Raw genomic sequence first — 12,095 nt, 5'->3', positions numbered from 1 at the left:
ACAAGAAAAAAACATCTGTAACTATGTATGGTGACAGACGGTAACTAGATATTTTTATGGTCACCATTTCATAGTGCATACAAACAATGAGTCATTATGTTGTACACCTGAACTAATATAATATCATGTGTCATTTACATACCAAAACAGTGGTTTAAAAAACATATAATTTTATGTATAAAATAGGTTTAGTAATTCAGGTTAAAACCCAAGATATCAAGAAATTTAAACTTCAATTTCTAATACTATTGCACTTTATATAGCTTTTTAAAATTCCACAAAAATTACAAAAGTTCACATAGTAATTTCACCTTATTTTCTACCTTTCTTAATTACTGGAGATGAGCATTTGGTATTCAAAACTATATTTGCTTATTAAATGTTAAGAGAAAAAACTATAAAAAAGTTGTAAAGTTGCTCATTTAACTTCCATTCAGAGATTACAGTCACAATAATCTAGAATTTAAGAGCTGTAACTTCTTTTTCAGTGGCAAAAAGAATCGGGGTTCATTAGAATTATCCTATTCAACATTAAGTCAGAGAAAGTGTATAGATTAGAAGTCAGAAGAATTGGCTTTTATGGCTAATTAAATTGGTGGGAAAATTGTTTAACTTCTCGGGAGTCTCCATTTCCTCACCTAAAAACAAAGCAATTGGCCTAAATAATTCATAAGGCTTATTTCAGCTCTTCACATTTCATTATTCAATGAGTAATAACTTGATACAGATCAATGAAAAAAGTTAATCTTTTTACGATTTCTAAATTAATGGGTGAAAGCAGAGCTCATTGTTAGCCTCCATGTTAAATTTCCCTCGTAAACCTATTTAGAATACTCTACTCCACTTTTATTGAAAAGTATTTTTAAGGTAATTATAAAATCTTATTAAAAACACATATTATGTCTAACATTCATCATCTATTATTTGATAAAGAAAATAATCTTGCTTAGTCAAATAAACCTACTGCAATACCTTGCTTTTGTAGGCAATTATTGACCTCCAAAAACCCTACTGGGAAAATATTGCCTACATGTGATAAATCTGTTAAACTGGCAAGAACTCACTTCAAATGTATCTGCTGTGCATGGCTTCACTAAATATTATAACCAAACAATCATTCTGTTTTCTGACATAACTCAAACATACTCCACAGATGGGGGATCTAAAAAGCCTTTCATATACCTCAAGACAGTACATTCAAACTCAGCAGTTCTTGCCAAGTCAAGGGTGGCAGGCAGGAATCTGCACGAAGTTCTTTGGGCAGCATGTCTAACATATGGTGAGAACTGCGTCAGGGATATGTGACCTTTTCATTCACATAATCCTAAATCTGAGTGGCCCTATAGGGTTCAAGCAGCTGAATAAGATGACTGAAGTAGGATAGCTATTAGAAGCTGATAATTAGCAAATGTCCTTTACTCAATGTCAAAATCAAGCTGCAGTGGGGATTGTGGCACACAGAAACCTCGTCTAAAGAACCACTATTGAACTCCAACCAATTAGTGCCATCTGGGAAGAAGGTCATGTTGCCAGATCTTCTGAGTTCCAAGAAAAGTGAAAAATTCAATTAATATTTCTTGACATTTTTTAAAGTGTGATAAAATACATATAACAAAGTTTACTATATCATTTAAAAGTATACAGTTCAGTAAATATTAACTCCATTTGCATTACTGGGCAATGATCTCCAGAATGCTTTCAACTTGCAAAACGGAAACCCTATACCCATTATACAACTACCCACTTCCCTTCCCCACAATTCTACTTTCTGTTTCTATGAGTCTGACTACTTTAGATACCTTGATTTTTTTTTCATGTTGACAACTAATTAAAATTTACACCATTTCTGTGTGACTACTCAATCATAACTCCTTGTGATCATTTGTAATTACACAAAACACTTCAAACTTTAAGAATGCAAAAGCCAGTGGATAAAACACAGGTATGATATGAACTCCAAAGTCAAGGACAAATTTATAGGGCTCAGGTGTGCTTTCATTATCCTTATTTGTACTCTGAGAAAAGACTAAAGCTGTAAGATATGCTTTACATGAATTCTTACCGTGCCTGCCTGATGCAAGAACCACATGAGGTAGTCTTCCTGAATGTCCACAAGACTGGAAATCTCAGGAATGTAAAATGTATCATATTCCACATGCTTCACTTTAAGATTTACCTGATATAGAACAAAATAAGGACAACTAAAACCAAGACAATTGGACAATGACTTCCCACAGAACATCTCAGCAGGACATTCAACCCTCCCATGTATTCAGCCTTCTCCCCACTCGTCACACTCAATATTTACCTTATATAATTTCTCCAAGAGCTTGAGAGCTGCTGTAATATAATTGTTAAACAGTACAGGAATTAAGAATGTCTTTCTTCCTTGAAGTAGATAAACAACTGCGTCTTTATAGAGGTTTACCAGCTTCATGAAATATTTTGGGCATACCTGAGACCACCAGTTATCTTTAGAAAGAAAGAAAAACCATATTTCAACATATAATCTTGGTATTTATGTCTGAAGTATTTATGTTTTCTGCCTACTAGCTAAAAACCACTCCAGCTAGAAAGCGAACGTCATTCTAAAATACAGTTTCCTAAAATTGACTTTAAAAGAACCCAATAGCCCTCACTGGTGTGGCTCAGTTGGTTGAACGTCATCCTATACACCGAGAGGTCACCAATCTGAATCCCAGTCAGGGCACATGACTGGGTTTCTGGCTCAATTTCCAGTAGGGGGCACGCAGGAGGCTGCTGATCGATGTTTCTCTCTCATCGATGTTTCTCTCTCCCTCTCCTTTCCTCACTCTCTAAAATCAATAAAAACGTGGGTGTTTTTTAAGGAATTTACTAAAGTATTTCTAGAGAGAGCAGCAGCTACAAGAATCTCTGGAGCCTTTTTTGTAAATCTTGATCTGATTTTTTCCGCTCAAAAACTCATTTAGAAGGCTAATTATATAATTTCACTCCCAAGGGTACATTGTGGACAAGATGCTAAGGTACATATTTTGGGCAGGAGCAGTCATCTATCTTAGTCCTTTCAGCCCCCTTCTCATCCACCACACCTAAATCCTGGATTAGGGATGCCAATGACCACACATCCCAGAACAGCATCAATATGACAACCATTCCTTCCTTTCAAGAGGCATAATTACTTGAAAAACTACTATTTCTGCTTCTCACCAAACAAATGACCTGACAAGAAAACGATATCAATGACTTCTCTTTTGTCAGTAATAAATTCAGCCATACTGAAATATGTAAGAGATTAAATAATATATCTGAGACTTAAAAATAAAATTCCAGCAAAAATAAAAAGGTTGTGGCAGGGGAATAGATAAAAAGGGCAAAATGTTGATAATAACTAATTGATGATGTCCTGTAGTGTTCTCTCTACTTTAGGGCATTTTTAAAAGTTTATATTTCTATAATTAGAAGTTAAAAACAAATTCAGTGTAAAACTGAATGATTTCGATCGCTTTGTGCCATCCTACCTGAAAAAATTAAAATCAAAAACCTTCAACATTTAAAAGTCAGGTACTATGCTCCTTCTCAAGTTGCCATCTCTCTACCTCACAGTCTTATTAGCACATCTGAGAAAATATGCTCCAAAAGGCTTTTGATCTTAAAAAAATAACTAAGGGCTAACATATTACTAGTAGTGCTTCCATGACTTCTGTGTTTATATCTTCTGCAAAGGTGGAAGCAATCTACTCCAATATTCCACTCGAGGAACATAGCCTCCTCATGGGGAGATCACACTCAAGTAACATCCTACTTCTCAGGGAACGCAGACGTTACTGAGCTGCAGTGAACACCTAAAAAATTTACCAGGGGGAAAAAAAACAGTAGACAAACTTTCTGCACTTGGTTAATAAAAACATCTCAGGTGCTACTCCCATGAGAGACACTCTCCAATTCACTGAGGAACGGAAGGTTCTTATCTCAGCAAAGTGTCCGTAGCCTGCAAAAATCAGTGAGGACTCAACTGCCCTAAAAAAGAAAAACAAAACAAACATTTGGTAAGTCTCCACCAGATCATTTTCTTCCTCTCCTTTTCTGGAGACCTGTGAATCACCAAAACTGTTCATTTCACTCCCACCCCCTAAGTTAGGTATAGGAGTAAAAGCAATGACAGACATTAAATTTTGAGGCATACTAACTACTAGCAAGAACAGGAAAAGGAAAAATAAAGCTGGATAATCTATCTTTGTGAATATTTAAAAGTCAATATTAGTGTGGCGTGAGTTATTTCAAATAACCAAAATAATGGTTCAATTTGTTCAAATTGCCAATACGGCTAGTTAGAAATTAACAGCAAAGAAAAAAAGGTTAAAATGTTAAGGATGTAAAATGGCAACAAATAGCTTCTTAGATCTCAATCCACCGATAGCCAGTGGTCACACCAATAAAATAAAAAGCACAAAATCACTAGTACTGAATATAGCAAATTCACCTAATACTTTGCTAGGGTTTGTATCCAGCCGCAGAATGGCCATAGCCAGAGGAAGAGTCAACGTTATATAATACTTGGAATCCTGGAGTAGGGGGAACTCAGGTAGTATTAAATAGATTCGCATAGCTTCAACATCTGGTGGTGAACTTGACAACTGAGGAATCAGGCAACTTTCAAAGCTGTTTAAGATCTGTACAAGAGAAAAGAGCATTGAGCAATTCAAGCATACATGAGATCTAGTTACCCCATCTCTAATTCATATGCTATTTAATAGATTCTCAACTCTCACGCATTGTATCACTGAGGACCTCCTATGAGCCAGGCACTGATGTAGGTGTTCAGAATATATCAGTCAAAAGAAAAATCAAAGAGTCCTGCCCATGCAGACCTTACACTCTGGAGAGGCATTTCCTTAGGAAGGTTTAGGCCAAAAAGAAAGTGGAAGGTAGGTCAAATTCCCAAACTGAGTATTTTAGAATTAAGGTTTATATAAGACCTTTGCCTGTTCGTCTTTTTCTTTCTCTTGAAAACTGAAGAGAAAAAAATACACTTTTAAACATGCACTTTGTCAACGTAAAGAACATACCTGTTCTAGAATCACAGAATGCTGAGAGTTCATTAACTTCTCAAATAATATCCTAGTTGAGTTCAGGTCAATCCCAGGGATTTTGGGACTTGTTTTAAAATGTTCATCAATTCTAAACAAACAAAAACAAGAGGATGTAAGAAACACAAAGCAAACACTCTGACAGGAATTATAAACAGGTAAACAAAATAGTTTATCAATACTGATCACATTTAAATTTGACCTGGCAGACAATATAGAACACTTTGGAAAAGTCAGACAGAATAAACCTCTCTGGAATCCCTTTTTCAAGATATTCTTAAAATTGTCAAGGCTTTTTTCCTTCCTGTCTAAGTACAAGGATCATCATTGCAATTTGAGGCCGTCTCACAGTTTATGAGCAGTGTTATTTCCCTGACTTACTCTTGTGTTTTTGCCTTTTTCTGTAACTGTGGTGCACTGAACAAGCAGTGGGTGCTGTGCCCAGATGCAGAAGTCGTCCCCTCTGCAAACTGGACCACTCATCAACAAGTGGCAAGTAGAACCTCCTTGCTTAAAGCCTTTCTTAAAATCAGATCTACAACAAATACAAAGCTAATGTCTCTACTAGTTAACACAAGAGATACAATTACAGCTTGGCCAGTGTGGCTCAGTGGATTGAGCACTGTCCCATATACCAAGAGGTCACCAGTTGGATTCCTGGTTTAGGGCACATGCCCAGGTTGCTGGCTCGATCCCTAGTAGGGGGCGTGCAGGAGGCAACCTATTGATGTTTCTCTCTCATTCATGTTTCTGTTCCTCTCTCTCTCTCTCTCTTTCTCTCTCTCTCTCTCCCTCCCTCCCTCCCTCTCCTTCTCTCTCTCTAAAATCAATGAAAACATGTTTTTAAAAAAGAGAAAGATACAATTACATTCACCCAGGGACTAAATTTCACTGCTACCGTTTTTAACTTCCTAGCAACTTATCTTTTTTCCAACCTTGAATAAAGAGCATTTTCGAGTACTCTTAATAAAGTCTTCGGTCTTTTAGACTTAAAGAATGTCTCTTTTAAGTGTCCGCTCTTGAACATACCACATCTATCAATCACAAAAGAACTAGCTATTTGCAAAACAGGTTTCTGTTTATGAGTAATGGACACATTCAGATAGTCTTAACACCCTCTGACAGCAATGGTTTAATTTATAAAAACATAAGCAGAGCTTCTCACATTTATTTTTAAACCACAGTTATATGTGTTGGAACCTGAACTGTCAAATCAAGAGGAGATGGTTGGGCTTTGCTGGGTCTTTTGTTGTTGTTCAAAAAAAAAATCTGCCCAAACCATAAAAATTCATTCTGGTGTCCCATATGTAACTTTCCATATGCTTAGATATAATTTTGCTACACTGTTAAGAAAAAACAAAATACCAAAAAAAGACAAAAGATTTTACACGTATGCTCTGTAAAACTGGTCTTCACTTTAACTGGTTCCCATCAATGCATTCTGTATAAGCTGCAGGAGCAAGACTCGTGAAATGGCACTGTTGTCAGTCAAAAAAAAAAAAAGCTTCCCCCCAGAACCTGATGGAATCCATGTTATTAAGGATGGAGAACCCGACAGATCTGTCTGAGAGCCATTCCTAACCATAAGAGCTGTCCTTCTAGAACAAGATTTCTCAGCCTTGTTACTATTAACTTTTGAGGCTGGAAAATTCTTCGTTGAATGGGTGGGATTGTGAGCTACTTAGCAGCATCCCTAGCCTTTGCCTACTAGGTGCCAGTAGCATACCTTCCCCCATTGTAACAAAAAATGTCACCAGACATTGCCAGATATCCCACGGAAGCAAAATCAGCCTGGTTGAGAATCACTGTTCTAAAAAAGACCAAAATCAGCACAATCCAGAATACTTTTCCCTGGAGGAAAAGGCTAAGGATTGAGTCTGAAATGAATTGGATAAGCTCATTCTAGCTGCCCTAATGATACAAGTAAATCACTTAGCAATCTCTAATTCACTGAAGAGTTTCTGAAGTGACCTCTTGCAACCCAGTTAGGTGGGATGGGGGAGTGGGATTCATACACAGAAATGATGTCCAAGTCTTCTTGGGATTCTCACTGGCAAAAAGTACGAAGAAATGGTAAGGATCTGGGATCACCAAAAATCAAAACCCATGACAAACCCTCTGCTGCATCAGGTTCCTAAGGGTTATATCTGCAGAAGGGATAAGGCCAAGTCAAGGAAAAAAAACCCCAAACCCACACACTCTATTTACTACCTGAGGGTTCAGCCCAAATGTACTTTCCTGGTGAGCTGGGCTGGACCTGAGTCCAAGAAGCCCTGAAGTCTCCTTGAACCTTTCCCCTAAGCTCACTCTTAATGAGAAAAAAAAAAAATCATATGGGATAGGAAATCAAAGAGATTATTTAGAGAATTAAGAATTCAAGAATAGCCCTAGCCGGCTTGTCTCAGTGGATAGAGCACTGGCTTGTGGACTGGAAGGTCCCGGGTTCGATTCTGGTCAAGGGCACATGCCCAGGTTGCGGGCTTGATCCCCCGTGTGGGGCATGCAGGAGGCAGTCAATCAATGATTCTTTCTCATCATTGATGTTTCTAACTCTCTCTCCTCCTCTCTTCCTCTTTGAAATCAATAAAAATATATTTTTTAAAAAAGAATTCGAGAATAAATGCTGTACACATGGTAGGATTAGTAGCATTTTAGAATACCCTGATAAATCTTACTTTTTTCCTTTGATTAATCCTCATTTGAGGAATGAGGATATTCTTTCCACTGATCTTTAGAGCCTGTGGAAGGTGGAGGAAGGGGGAGAGAGAGTGAGAGAAAGGAAAGAGGAAATCACTGATGTGAGAGGGACACATGGATTGGTTGCCTCCTGCTCTGGAACCAAGGTATACGCCCTTGACCTGGAATCAAACCTGTGCCCCTTCAGACCACAGGCTGACACTCTAACCACTGAGCCAAACAGGTCAGGGCAAAAATCTTACTTTTGATTACATCAACTCTTTCTGAGACACAGCCTCTCTCCTTGGTAATCGGCCTCTCTGCCAACCAGGCATAAGTCAGCATTGCCTTTCCTTCATTACTACTGGTCATTCCATTTTCTGCATAAGTCATTAGCTTATCCACTGAATTAAGGCCAACCACCATCAAAGAGAACAGAAGTGTTTCACAGCCTTTGCTGAGTAAGTACCTGTATCACATGTGGGTATTTATGACATTTGGGTATTTTTTAAGACTCTAAGTCACTTACTTTTTCTCAAGAAAACTTCCATTCCAACAGGCTGCAGAAGATAATATCTGAACAACATCACTGTTCAGGGAGAAAAAGGGAGGAAAGCCTTTAATAATTACAAATAGGTAGTTATTTAAGCATCAGCAATAGATTAGACATATATTCTAGGGTTTCATTAATAGTAGCTCTTTCTAGGGTCTCAGGTGAAGCACTGGAAAATGTGCATACAATTTGCTTAAAAAACCAACAACACTGCATCACATCTCAAAATGAACAGGAGCTTAAGTTTTCCATAAGTCATATTAAAATAAAAACAGAGCATTAAACTATCAAAAGAAAAACTTCTTACACCTGGTAATGATCTTGAACATTATTCTACCACCAGCCATCTACGCTCCACCTCATCTCCAAACATGAACAAAAAATAAAACCAAAACAGAGAAGTTGAGCTATCTCCCAAATACAGAAATTATCTTTGCAAATAGCTAAACCACTTCCTTCTATTTTGCTGCCTATCTGAGAATAAAATGGACGATAACTGAAATGTGTGTTTATTCCTATTACTTAGATTATACAGGTTCTGCGAAAATAACTAGTTTCCAAGGATCCAGAGTGAAACTGCATGTCAGGAGCTCTAGACCCTCTTATTCAGTTTAAGGAAAGGGGGGGAATGAAACAAATACATGGTTGTGAAGGCTGTTTCAGTCACTTCTATTAATCATAGAATCTGGGTCAGGAAAGATCTTTAGAGATCATTTCTTCCATCCTTTCATTTTATGAGAAAACTGAAAACTAGCAAAGTGTCATGGTTCCAGCTAAGTGAGGCTACAGTCCTCAGTACCCGCTCCACCCAGCCCTTCAACAGTGAATCTAGTCCAGTTTCCCCTGCTACCTTCCAGCCTGAACTCCTCTGTTGAGACATCTATTATGAGGACAGCCAAGAACTGCTCGAGGGTGCCGGGAGCCGGTCCATCCTTGCTGTTTCAAGGGACCTGGCATATATGGCATACTGTTCTTGATATGTTTGCTCACCTTCTTGGCACTATGTGTTTTAACCAAGGTCACCTCTCTGAGAAAGGTTGTTTCCCCAGGTAGGGATTTTCCCCTGAAGTTAGGGAGGGAATAAAACCCCTTAACTAAGTGCCAGGCGGGTAATCACTTTAACTACGAACAATCATGCTTAAGCTACATAATCTTTACTCCCTGGAATGGAGATAAGAAACGTCCTACTTTGGAATACAGATTGATAGGATTGGAATCAACTGGTATAAATACAGATGTAACAAGACAACTGCACAGACAGAACCTAGACACAGAACCTACACAGAACCTAGAGACAGAACCTAGCGAGAGAACATGGCAAAAGATCCTGGACAGAAACTGGCCACAGAACCTAGAGACAGAACCTAGTGAGAGAACCTGGCTACAGAACCTGGATAGAACATGGCAAGAGAACCTGACTAGAACCTGGTGACAGAGCCTGGCTGGAGAACCTAGCGAGGGAACATGGCTACAAAACCTGGCTGGAGAACCTGGAGAACCTGGCTGGAGAACCTAGCAAGAGAACATGGACACAGAACCTGGCTGGAGATCCTGACCAGAACTTGGCTAGAGATCCTGGCTAGGCTGCTGATCAACTGAACGCTGTCTCTGTGTCATTCCTTCTTCGCCGATTCCGTCCACACCTTTGGGGACTCCTGGACCTGCTGGGGTGGGACCCCAGCACTAGGGCATTCCCAAAGACCCCCAGTGTGCCCTAAGTTCAGACCCTGGTCATCTGCCCCACTACAATCCATGGCATAAAGCCAGGTATATTATATACATTTCTGGGAATGACCACTGCTTAGTACAGCAAATGTGATTCATTCATTGCCAAGAAGAAGATTCTCTGCAGAAAAATAGAAATGCTAAAGAAAACCAATGAAAAATGTATAAAAATATTCAGTAAAAAATTCTCCTTTAAGAATAAAATAAACTTGATAAAAGGCCTCAATACTTTTTATTATATTTTTTCCCCCTACTTGACACTGAATTACTATCTCAACTAATCATTGTGAATCCTAGAATATTCAGATGAGGTAAGATAGCTATCTTAGACTTAGGATGCTTTGAAACATGCATATGAAGAAACTCTTGGGGTCAAACAATAACAATAATAAATTTTCTTAACAGAAAGGCCAACTCAGACCTTCATCAGGATTTTTAAGATCTGAACAAGGCAGATTGAAGACTACAATCTCTGAAAGAATGAAGAAGGAACAACCTAGTATGCTATTTGGGGTAAGAACACCAAATCCTAAATATATAGGTGCAAAACTGGTTCCCTAAAATGTAAAACATCATTTATATTCACAACCTCAATATGAAAGTGGGGAAAATCACTGATAGAAGGTTCCACTACACTTTTGAAAAAATAAAAACAAATAATCACATACTTGATTGTATTTGCATTGTTGTGTTCTGAGAGTTTTTGTTTCCAAGCTGCTATGGTTTCATCATTTATTAAACTGGTATAATGTGCTTGGTTCATAATCCTGAAGTCAACAGCAGGAGAAGAATTCTGGAGGATGAAATACAACAGTAAAAATGAGAAATTATGTAGGATGGATCTTTTCCCTTCTGCTTCTCCCGACATAATCTCCATTTTGTGTTTCACTTACTACAGGAGCTGGGGTGCACTGCCCAGATGCCCCCCACCCTTCAGAAAGGGGGAACTCACTCCCCCCAGCTGCTGAGAGTATAAGCTTCTGACAGCTGACAGCTGGGCTGCTCTCCAGAAATTGCTTCACTCCTTTCCCATCCAGTGGCAGTTAGAGGTGTGGTGTAAAGGCTCAGCCCCTTTGCCTCAACTCAGGAATGGCTGAAGCGCCACCCCAACTTCAGAGCTCCCCAAGGGTTGACTGGGGACTAAGTTATACTGATTGGCAGATCAACTTCTCCCTCTGCCCAAACCTGACTCCTTCATTCCATGTAAAGGTTGTTCCACAACGAACTCCCCAAAACAACTTTCTGAACATAAATCTGTTTCATAGTTTGTTTCCCAGAAAAACCAACTCAATATGACTTTTCCAGACTTCTTGCCCTGAATCACCGTAATAGCAAGGTTTTTAAGATATTAATCATGTGCCATAAATATTCACTGAACTCCAACAAAATATATTATAAAAAGCTGTTATAATGTATATTGCAAATAATCTATAAAAATGACTTTTAGTTTCTTGCTCCAAGTTTATAGCTATAAATTTATAAAGGTGGCAAAAGGACATGTCAATAGTGGACTTAAAAATTCTAAATGTTGCCCAGGACTGTACATCCTTTATTCAGTGAGATTTTAAAAACATAAGCAATTTTATTTTAAAAATTTTCCCTTTTCAACTAATTTTCCCCAAATCCTATTCTTGATGTAGAACTACGAAAAAGTTGAAAGTGTTTTATGCCTCCTATACTTGTCAATAGAAAAGAGCAAAAAGTGCCCTATTTGGCTCAGTGTGTCAGCCTGCGGTACTAAAGGATCCTGGGTTCAATTCGGGTCAAGGGCACATGCCTGGGGTTGTGGGCGTGATCTTCAGTAGGGGGCGTACAGGAGGCAGCCAATCAATGATTCTCTCTCATCATTGATGTTTCTATCTCTTTCCCTCTCCTTTCCTCTCTGAAAGCAATAAAATATATATATAAAAAAAGCAAAATAGTAGAGCATTCATCCACCAATTCATAAAATGATCATTTTTTTTCTAGTTTGCATCTACACATAAAAACACAACTTTCAAAGCAAATTTTCTTAGTTTTCCCCATAATTATGAGTTAAGATATCATTATAAGGGAAAAAAAGAAGTCGTGTT

General features: G+C 38.2%; 1 protein-coding gene across 9 annotated transcripts in view; it reads right to left on the bottom strand.

Annotated features, from left to right (window-relative positions):
- Nucleotides 1-12,095, bottom strand: part of HERC3 (HECT and RLD domain containing E3 ubiquitin protein ligase 3) — a 97,046-nt gene that overhangs the window by 33,906 nt on the left and 51,045 nt on the right. For 6 of the 9 annotated variants that reach the window (XR_004972751.1, XR_004972752.1, XM_036339497.1 and 3 more), the window contains 6 exons: nt 10,692-10,816; nt 8,275-8,334; nt 5,049-5,160; nt 4,463-4,652; nt 2,309-2,472; nt 2,063-2,176 (listed from right to left, as the gene is read on the bottom strand). Coding sequence is in view for 6 of the 9 variants with exons in the window: in XM_036339497.1 (XP_036195390.1) it covers nt 2,063-2,176; nt 2,309-2,472; nt 4,463-4,652; nt 5,049-5,160; nt 8,275-8,334; nt 10,692-10,816 (765 nt within the window). In the remaining 3 variants the exon portion in view is untranslated. Of the gene's footprint in view, nt 1-2,062; nt 2,177-2,308; nt 2,473-3,837; nt 4,000-4,462; nt 4,653-5,048; nt 5,161-7,761; nt 7,808-8,274; nt 8,335-10,691; nt 10,817-12,095 lie in introns of those variants that run through there. The other 3 variants (XM_036339538.1, XM_036339548.1, XR_004972754.1) reach the window with 3 other exon arrangements.

This window comes from Myotis myotis, unplaced genomic scaffold (assembly GCF_014108235.1).
Source record: "Myotis myotis isolate mMyoMyo1 unplaced genomic scaffold, mMyoMyo1.p scaffold_m19_p_1, whole genome shotgun sequence".
Taxonomy (NCBI): domain Eukaryota; kingdom Metazoa; phylum Chordata; class Mammalia; order Chiroptera; family Vespertilionidae; genus Myotis; species Myotis myotis.
The sequence above is the reverse complement of the archived record's forward strand: the minus strand, read 5'-3'. Positions and strand labels throughout refer to the sequence as shown.